Genomic DNA, 10,000 nt, shown 5'->3' with positions numbered 1-10,000 from the left:
AGTCCATGCCACTAGACGGTAATCCCATGAGACTGATTCGACGTGATATTATACAACGCGGAACAATGCAGCTCTTAAAGTACTTACGATCAAGAGTTTCGGCTCCTGTCAATACATTTCCTGGTAAGTGATCATGAAGTTTAGAGCAAGTATTAATAATGAGATTCCTTTTTGTATTCGTCCAAAATCTTACATGTATGAATGTAAATCAACATTTATTATTATTTCAGTTTGACAAATCTTCATTTATAATAGAGAGTTTTTGTGTCTTTTAAAAGAGAAATATGTAAGAACACTTTTTTCAGGTTTTGAAAATACACCTGTTGACACTAATCTGATAATGGGAGAAAAAGCAATTCCGGACAAGTACCAGATGAGGACTACTCAGACAATGGCATATAATGAAAAGGCAACAGAAATCCCTGATAAACTTATTGAAAATGCAGCAGAAGCAGAAGTGAGAACAGTTGATCTCAGTAAAAATATCCTTCCTCAGGTTCCTGAAAAGTAAGTTTTCATTATTTGAAAATTTAATGAAAGTATGACAAATTTATAGATTATTTAGAGTCTGTAACACTGTCTATTTTATCTGATGAGTTGAACCAGTAATAATAATTACTAATATCTGCTACTACTATTAGTACTACTACTGCTGTTAACTCTTTAACTACTGTTAATTCTACTTGTACTGTTAATTTTATGACTACTACTACTATTACTGATTTGAGATTTGAAAGAAAATAAATGGACTCCAATCATCCCCTTATAGCCATGCATGCACCTCCATTTATTACTTAACTGTATATTACATTATACTAGACACTGCTTTCACTAGAGAGAGGAGGTACTACTACTATCACTACTAATACCACTACCACTAGCACTTCTACTGCAATGTCCACTACTACTACCACCATTACTATTACTATTACTACCACTAACACTAACACTACTACTACTACTACTGCTGATACTACTGCTATTACTACTACTGCTACTACCACTACTGCTACTACCACTACTGCTACTACTACTACTGCTACTACTACTGCTGTTACCACCATTACCCACCATCTCTTTCTTGGGCATTGCAGTTTTCAAAAGATCTGGCGTGAACATTATTCCTTGTGGCATCTCTAGGTTGTTAACACGAGTCTGTATTATATGGGATTTTTTATCAGGAAGGTCCACCATGTTTGAGTCTGTGGGTGAATGCTGTATAGGGTACAAGGAGTTCTGTTAACCCATTGCAGATGGGGCGCCTAACGACCTAACTGGTCGTCAGGGCAGACGGTCTATGACACTAGTGGTACCGACTGAAAATTAGAGGGACGAGGAGAGCGTTTTCTCCCCCCTCTGGGTAGCTCAGACTAGCCCAAACAATATTTTTCCATAGGCTGAATTTGGAACCCTCTAGCTATTGAGCTAGCACCATTACAGCCATAATACTTCATGACTGTGTGCTTTTCAATTGTGAGCAGATCCCAACGTCACATCATGTATGCATTGACACCCGTCTTTTAGGCTTAACCCTCTCTGGACGGGTGGTACAGTACTGTACCGCTCATTCAAAAGCCCAGTGGCCGGGCGGCACAGTATTGTGCCAGCCATTTAATTGATTTAGGCCTAATAATTCGAAAGCCCCGGCATTGTGTCATTCAAGGCTAGAATGCCCCCGTCGTGAATGGGTTAATTGGTGTCGTCATGTATGTCATGACACCCATACACAATGGTTTAATGCTGTCTAATAGTCTTGAACTCTTTTACCCAATCCTCTGTATTCTGGATCTCTCCCTTAACCCATTCACGCCGGGTCTGTTCCAGCTCTGAATGGTCAAAATGCCAGGGTTTTTGAACGTATAACCCTAACACCTCTGGATTCTTGGGTGCACTAGCTGCGATCCTGGGCTGTCCGCTCACTCACCCCAACCACCAGCCTTGACCAAATATCTCGTCACGGACATCTGACGCACGTTATACGGCGCGAATGGGTTAAGCAGACACAACATTTGCATTATGAAGCACTGTTTTCTAATGATTAAATGAAAAGCATTACTATCATCAGCTAACAATACCATCAAACATTTTTGTTTCCAGTGGCCTCTCCTCTAGCATGATGGCTGTGGCACATACCTGAAGATTCTTAGATGCCTCACCAATATCATCTTTAATTACCTCATAATACATTTTCTGATAATATTCCTAAGCATTTCTCCAATGTCACTGGTGCCACATTTAGGCTTCTGGTTTAGAGGAATCAGTCTACATGTTGTTAGTACATATGGAATTTTACAGTGATGAAGCTATTTTTCTTGTATGCATGACAGTTAGATAGGTTAGATATGTTGCCAATGATAAGTGTTTATGATCATAATGCTGAAAAGTATATTGAAGTAAGGAGGACAACTTTATGGATTGTCTGTAAATACTTAAAAAAAGGTATTTTCCCTTAGCGAAAGTGATGCCCTCTAAAAAATGAAAGTGAATTCAATTAATATTAAGTGCTCATCTGCTGCTAAAAAAAATACATTCATTTTTCCAGACTGGAGATGCTGTCGAGACACGTATCAGAAGTTATGCTCGGAATGAATAGACTAACATCAATCCCAGCATTCTTTGGGACATTTCAGCGGTTGCAGTTCTTAGATGTACAAGGAAACCAACTTACTGATTTGCCCACTGATCTAGCACAGTGTCTGTATCTTCGTGAAATCAATATTTCTGCAAATAGGTATGAGTTCAATGTTTGACTATTTGAGAATTAAACATACTTTTTCCAGTAATTGAGTAATGAGAAGGAATTGCTTACATAATGATAGAATATGTGAAAGTGAGTGTAGAGCAGTTTTTCAAATTTGGAACAGATAAAGAAGTAATGAATTTATTTCAGATTTGAACAGTTGCCAGCTTGTGTATATGAAATGGCACAGCTTGAAATTTTATTTGCTGGGGACAACAAAATCACGTCTATCTATGTTGAAGGCCTCTCAAAATTGAAACGGATAGCAACTCTGGACCTCCACAACAACAACATAGATTTTGTACCACCTCTGCTTGGAAATATGACACAATTAAGGTTTGTTGTTGAAGGATTATAATATTGTATTCTTTTTATTCTATCATCATGATTCATTATCATGTTTAATATTGGGTGTTCAATAATATTGGTAAATTATTTTTAAGTTAAGTAATTTAATAAAATGAGTTTGTACATAATATTGTCATTTCTTTGTTGCATTTTACTTTCAGGTCTCTGCAGCTGGAGGGAAATGCATTCAGGGTACCAAGGACTGCTATTTTAGCCAAAGGAACTCGTGAGATCCTGGACTACTTGCGAACAAGAATTGTTGATGAGTAAAACTTAGAGATAGAAAAAGCGTGGAAGCTGTACATTATAAAGGATATTCTCAAGTTTCAAACCATTAACCCATTGTCGACGGGGCGACAAGGCGGGCGGTCTACAACACTAGCGGCACCGGCTAAAGATTAGAGGGATGGGGAAAGGGTTTTCTCCGCCCTCTGGGTAGCACAGACTAGCCCAAACAATATTTTTCCATGCATACATCATAAAATGTGAGTTTAGGCTGACATTGGAACCCTGTACCTCTGGAGCTAGCACCGTCACAGCTGTAATACTTTATGACTGTGCGCGCGCTTCAACTGTGAGCAGATCTTAATTGGTGCCGATATGTCTGTCTTGACACCCATACGCAATGGGTTAACTAACCTCAGTAGTGAAACATATTCTCTAAATGATGCTATTAGTGTGATAAATGTAGAGAAAAGTGTAAAGGACCAATTTACTCCATTATAGAGGTGATGTAATAATATAAATTCAAATCCATCCGTATGCCTTTGTATTGTATATATAAGCATAGGTAAATAGACATGCTGTGTTAACCCTAGGTATCCCTTTTTAACCCATTCTTGATGAGGTGATTATTTGCATAGTGCTGCTCCCACTGTGAAGATAACAACTGCATGCAGCCTCCAGGTGTGATGCCGCGCTGTGCCTCTCAGAAATGATTTTTACCCAACCAATTGTATGGGGTGATGAGAGGCGTTTTTTGTATTTTTTTACATTTTTTGGACAAGTTAAGAACAATGTGTCTATACAAATGTATGTAGGTAACTATGTAAAACGTGTAATTAGAGGGAGATCATGACGTGATATCACATCATCCAGCGTGGATGGGTTTAAGAGCCTACTGACTCATCAGTTAATGGACAGCAGCAAACAGCCCAAAAGAGAGATCTTTTTGTGATATGTGGTAATGATTGTATGTTATGCTCGTTGAGCAAGCAAGAAGCACTTTTTCTTTTTACAATTGTGTCATCATTTAACCCATTCATGCCGGGGCCGTTCCGGCTTTGCGCGGTCGCAATAGCTCGTCCAGGGCGTCTGACACGAAAACCACAATACGTGCCATCACATCAACCGGCTCCAATGGGTTAAGAGGAGGAAGTCAGGAGTGATAACTGGCTTATTGCTCTTTCATAGAGTCCATGCTGAAGAGCTAAAGGTCTATATTAAGAAGAAAGCAGGAGGTGGAACCTTGCACAAGCTCTGCTTTCCTAATTGAATATATATTTTTGCATGTTCAGTATGTGAATATGCTTATGTTTCCTAATACTTTTCATAGGTACCTAGATTAACTTCAAGCTTTAAATAATTCTGTAATGTTTTTTTTTTTTATTTGATACTGGTGAATTTTGCTGTATACTGCACATGAACTGACACATTTGTGAATGGAAAAATCATGAACATGTTCATTATTTTTTACAAATTTATTAATATATACCTTTCATAAGATTTTCCAAAATGTTATTGTAAGGTATCATATTTCAAAACTGATTTTACTATTCCATTGAAGGAGAACAAGCTCAACTTTTGGTTTGTACTTAAACTGTGATTTGTAAATATTTTTTTATCATCAACTTTGGCTCAGCTATTATATGGTCATACTGATTCAACAGCATAAAAAACTGATGAATTATGGATGTTTATGATTATAATAATTCATAATAACTTCATATAGACGTTGTTTTCTCACATCTGTCAGACACGTTGTACAGGAATTTAAGAAATATATTATTTTCATTTTTAACCCAATCCCGACGGGCCCGGCAAGAAGTGGCAACCCTGTACGCGGGGCCTATGCAATATTGCCTCGGGGACATCATACTAGTGTGTCGCCCCGTCATCAGGCACTTTGCCGTGGTGTCACACAGGTGTGACAAACTGTCATCATTGGGTTAATGATTACCAGTGTTAACCCACACAGGACGGGTGGTACAGCATGTGTACCGCGCATTCAAAAGCCCAGTTGCCGGGCGGCACAGTATTGTGCCGGCAATTCAATTGATTTAGGCCTAATAATTCGAACGCCCCGGCATTTGGACATTCAAGGCTAGAATTCCCCCGTCGGGAATGGGTTAATTATTACTGCTTTAGTAATTCTAACAGCCAAGATTCATTTGCCAAAACTTATTGGTGCACTCTAGCTGTGGTTATAAAAACATATTTATAACATAATGTTAAATGCTATATTTTCCATGTATTTTTGTAAGAGTATTTATTACAAGTAATATTTTTTGACTGATTCTTGGCTAATAATAGAAAGAATTTCTACTACAGATATGGTAGAAATTTTTAGTAAGATTTAATTTGAAACCAAATTTTGAGATTGTACTCATTACTGATATTATCCACCAATACCTTTTAAAAAATCTTAAGTGACATATATCCCCCATAACTGTCTGGCAAATTTTGAAGACTCGTCTAATACTTTATGCTAATGACAATAGTCTATGCATCTTTTATATTGATAATCACTTTATTATCTGTAAATATTCATAAAAATATTAGCATTATTGGCTGTTTTTGCAAGTCTAAGGTGGTTAATGTTCAGTAATTTTCTTAAATTAATAAAATGTATTAGTTAAGATGTTGTTGATTGGAAATATTTGCAAAGAGGCTTTGAAGTTTTGTTATCAAGAAACAAGCTTTATAGTGTATTTTAGTTATTTATGTAAGTTGTTTCATTTTTTACTTATATTGTAATTTAAAAATTTAGAGGGTTAATGATGTTTTATTAAAATTAAAAATAAAAGTGATTTAACAATAATTTATGGTAAAATATTTTTTTTAAATAGGGCAATAACATATCTGGTAAATATAGAATAGAATTTAAAGGAATCTGAAGGAATATATATGTAACATGCATAAATGTTAAATTGCCTGTGTGGGGTTTATCATCAACTGTATCAGGTTATATGCTGTAAATGAAATGGAAAAAAAAAAAAAAAAACTTTTCTAACCACCACTATTGTGACTTTAGTGTTTTAAAATGGTATTTTGATAGTTTCCTGCATATTGTAAGCCTTTCAGGTATATAATTCCCGATTGTAGTTGTAAAAATGAATTATGAAATTAGTGTAATCTATTGTGTAACTAAATTATATTAGATTTGATGCTACTCCCATAAGTGATGTCTTGCTGATCCTGTCTTAAGAGTGGTTACTCACAATCTGGTCTATTACCTTATGAATACATGGAAAACGTTGTTCTTGCATGCTGATTTGCATATGCATTTTTTTTTTTTTTTTTTTTTAATCATTTCCTTTAATTGTGCCTTTTACAGGGGAGTATCCCATATTTTTTTTTACATTTTGTAGTTAATTTAATGGGAATAATAGAAGAAAATCTTTAAGCCCAATCCACACACTCAAGCAGTGTCTGCAGCCACAAGAAGTGATTGCGTTGAACTTTTTGTTTGTGTCCACAGGCTAAATATAAATAGTAAATTGCCCTTGCTGGAGCTTGAGCTAACTCAGTTTAGTGACCAGTTATATCCATCAAACATGAAGTTTTAGACCAAAACTTTTGTCAAATGTTTAATCAGACCACTTTTACTTCTGCCTGGTCTTAACTGGAAAGTTTGGAGAATGTACGTTAAAGCACAAAGCTCAGCAAACGGATAGATTAAAAAATAATTTTCACACTTAAATGAATATTTCGTGCATATCAAAGGCTTAATAATTGTGAAAACTAGGTTAAGATTTCTTGCTTTCCCATAGTTAGAGAATGGATGACTTGTACCTCAAAGCATGAATTTAATCACTGTAGCAACATTCTCAAGCCAATGGTGATAAATGGTATCTATTCACACCATGCCAAAATTCATACAGCACCTACACATGCAATGACAATGGTGGCTGTTCTGTTCTGCATAAGCAGCATGGATTTTAGTGGTTATGGTACTAGTTCAAGTTACAGGCTTCCAAATTGTCTAAACATTGATTTTGAATTTTATTATGAAAACCCTGTCCAGATTAAAGTCAAAAAAGGAAAAACATGTCCATGATTTTCATGTAAGAGGGCACCCATGTTACTGCAGTAGCTAGTGCATTCCCAATTACTTGCTATAGTCATTTTAAAAAGATAGATAGCTAATTGGGAGTAAATGCATTAAACCCTAAGTGCAATACACAAGTGATGGGTATATTATCGCACAAAAATAAATATTCTTGTCATTGTCTTAATGTAAGAAGTATTCCTTTGTTATCTTTAATTTCTTGGTTAAATATACTAGGCTGTGATAAACTGCATAACAAGATTTTGGGGGGCTGTAACCGAAATGATTTTGTAACAGAATTTTAAACAATTGTCTTGTGCCTCAGAACACAGTAGAGCATGTCTGTAATACTTGTTGGCCGTACCTGTAATGTTCAGTGCTCATAATTGTCCATTTAATTTTAAGTGTAAGTTTACCAATAAATGTTCTAATTCAGTCACTGCATTTTAAATGTATGGGGGGAGGGGGGGAGATTTGAAATACATTTGTACTATCGTCAACTTTATTCTGGCTTATTAAAGACGAAAGTCAAGTGGCATCTTCCACAGTACTGACGATCGAACATGTTGGCCATGAACACACCAGCACCACACTCCTCACTAGGACACTCACGGCGCTGGCGGGTGATCTTGCCATTGTCGTCCACCTGCAGAATGAAAGCGTTCATTTTTATATGCAGTTTAAATTATTAAAGCAATTTCATATGGATTTCCTCATTCCTGCATTACTAAACTGAATAGTAACATTACACATACCTTGTAGTACTTCAGCACAGCAAGCTTAACCTTCTTATGCTTGTGCTTAATCTTCTTGGGAGTAGTGTAATTCTTCTTCTTGCGCTTCTTGGCACCACCACGAAGGCGCAACACCAAGTGAAGGGTAGACTCTGGGATGGGAGAACAAGATTTAAGAATGCTTATTGATAAACATCTAACCATGTCATCTTCAAGGATTTAAATCACAAATAAAACCATTTGTGAACATATAGTGCCGAGATTTTAGAAAAATGTAAATTGCCTGCCAGAAAATAATTAGTAACTATAATACAAGTACTTTCTTTCAGTGGTGTGTTCATTGGAAGTCAAAAGGCACATTTAACAATATAAATACCCGAACTTTGTATGACTTGTCACTTATCACCCACATGCATTCAAGCCATTCAATTACAAAAAAAAGTAAAAAATTTGCCATTCAGATATTAGTTACAAGAAAGGAAATTCTACACAAAATCTCCAATTGTAGTTCTAGAAATACCTTTTATCCTCTTATAAATTAATATAATTTTACTCTAATTTGGTTGTACCATTGAAAATGCAATGAAATTTATATCAAGTGTTAAGCTTTTCATTTTATCACATAGCTTATACCAATTTGCATTTGTTACACAAGAAATAAAAGGAAAACTAGTACAAAAGCTATTGAACACCTTTGCCTGTTTAAATACTATAGTTCTTAAAGTTGCTAAAATATCAATTAAATCAGCTTACCTTTCTGAATGTTATAGTCAGACAGAGTGCGACCATCCTCAAGCTGCTTGCCAGCGAAGATAAGACGCTGTTGGTCTGGGGGAATTCCTGGGGAGGGGGGGAAAAAAAAAATTAAGATAGTAAATAATATTATCGATATTATTTACTAAGACTAATCATAAATTACGAGTTGTGTAAAAAAAAAAAAAAAAAAATTATAATAATAATAATAATAATAATAATAAATAAATAAAAAGCACCTACTTACCCTCCTTATCCTGGATCTTTGCCTTCACATTTTCGATAGTATCTGAAGGCTCGACCTCAAGGGTGATGGTCTTCCCCGTTAAAGTTTTAACGAAGATCTGCATGGTGGCAGTCTAAAATAAAATTAAAAGATTAGTCTTATTTGAAGTTTCTCCATATTATCAGTATAAAAATCAATGCAGGCAAGCCAGACAAAATATATAAAATTGGTTCCCTACCGATATTCCTTGGATCATTCACATTTCCTACCCCAAAACTTATAGCCAAGAAGTCTACCATCTTGATATTAGAATTTATGTGGTGGTTTGATGACCAATATCTGGGTGCACAGTACCATAGTTATGGTGCAAATGTTTGCCCACTAACACGGCTTTATTTTTATACTGCAATTCTATACCCATTATCTATATTCTCGTTTCAAATAATAGCCTAGTAGCAAGAGGTAATAGACATTGCATATAAGTGCTACTCCCTATAATTATTATACCAAGGCCATTATAATCCAACAATAGGATCAAGAAAACATTATTAATTTTAAATTTTATTATAAATTCTGCAGAATACAACAGCATATTTATTCTTTCATGTAGGCTTTGGATTCCAGGTTCAGTTTCACTCTGAATAACTTTTCTTTACACCAAAAGAATTGCATTAATGCAACCATCATTCTCTGGATTATTTGTAACTTGGGCATATTTACCCCACACAACTTTGCCACTTTGGGTTACAAGACCCAGTTCACTGATGTTCACTTCTATTACAGTACCCTTCGTGATCACCCCCAACGATGTGTACATTGTTGAACTTGGATTCTTTTTCACTCCAATGAGGGGCAAGCAAAATGTTGCTTTTAATTCTGGATGTGTTACATGAGCTTTCTTGAATCTGAGTGCCATTGGTCTGATGAAC

At 35.7% G+C, this 10,000-nt stretch overlaps 3 protein-coding genes across 11 annotated transcripts in view; 1 reads left to right on the top strand and 2 right to left on the bottom strand.

Moving 5' to 3' along the window:
• Positions 1-5,269, top strand: part of LOC122266294 (leucine-rich repeat-containing protein 40) — a 24,567-nt gene extending 19,298 nt beyond the window's left edge. For all 3 annotated transcript variants that reach the window (XM_043035977.2, XM_043035973.2, XM_086537052.1), the window contains 5 exons: positions 1-123; positions 306-507; positions 2,543-2,731; positions 2,891-3,076; positions 3,250-5,269. The exon at positions 1-123 is cut by the window's left edge and continues 35 nt beyond it. In XM_043035977.2, coding sequence (XP_042891911.1) covers positions 1-123; positions 306-507; positions 2,543-2,731; positions 2,891-3,076; positions 3,250-3,358 — 809 coding nt within the window. In that variant the 3' untranslated portion in view covers positions 3,359-5,269. The remainder of the gene's footprint in view (positions 124-305; positions 508-2,542; positions 2,732-2,890; positions 3,077-3,249) is intronic.
• Positions 5,270-7,842: 2,573 nt separating this feature from the next.
• RpS27A (ribosomal protein S27A) overlaps positions 7,843-10,000 on the bottom strand; it is a 4,093-nt gene continuing 1,935 nt past the window's right edge. For all 7 annotated transcript variants that reach the window (XM_086537054.1, XM_086537055.1, XM_086537060.1 and 4 more), the window contains 4 exons: positions 9,093-9,204; positions 8,846-8,932; positions 8,114-8,244; positions 7,843-8,004 (listed from right to left, as the gene is read on the bottom strand). In XM_086537054.1, coding sequence (XP_086393180.1) covers positions 7,861-8,004; positions 8,114-8,244; positions 8,846-8,932; positions 9,093-9,195 — 465 coding nt within the window. In that variant the 5' untranslated portion in view covers positions 9,196-9,204 and the 3' untranslated portion in view covers positions 7,843-7,860. The remainder of the gene's footprint in view (positions 8,005-8,113; positions 8,245-8,845; positions 8,933-9,092; positions 9,205-10,000) is intronic.
• Positions 9,620-10,000, bottom strand: part of Ip259 (NSA2 ribosome biogenesis factor-like IP259) — a 969-nt gene continuing 588 nt past the window's right edge. Inside the window, exon 1 of the mRNA XM_086537053.1 lies at positions 9,620-10,000. This exon is cut by the window's right edge and continues 588 nt beyond it. Coding sequence (XP_086393179.1) covers positions 9,724-10,000 — 277 coding nt within the window. The 3' untranslated portion in view covers positions 9,620-9,723.

This window comes from Penaeus japonicus, unplaced genomic scaffold (assembly GCF_977035675.1).
Source record: "Penaeus japonicus unplaced genomic scaffold, GWHDUDI00000001_assembly GWHDUDI00000005, whole genome shotgun sequence".
In the NCBI taxonomy this organism is placed as follows: domain Eukaryota; kingdom Metazoa; phylum Arthropoda; class Malacostraca; order Decapoda; family Penaeidae; genus Penaeus; species Penaeus japonicus.
The sequence above is the reverse complement of the archived record's forward strand: the minus strand, read 5'-3'. Positions and strand labels throughout refer to the sequence as shown.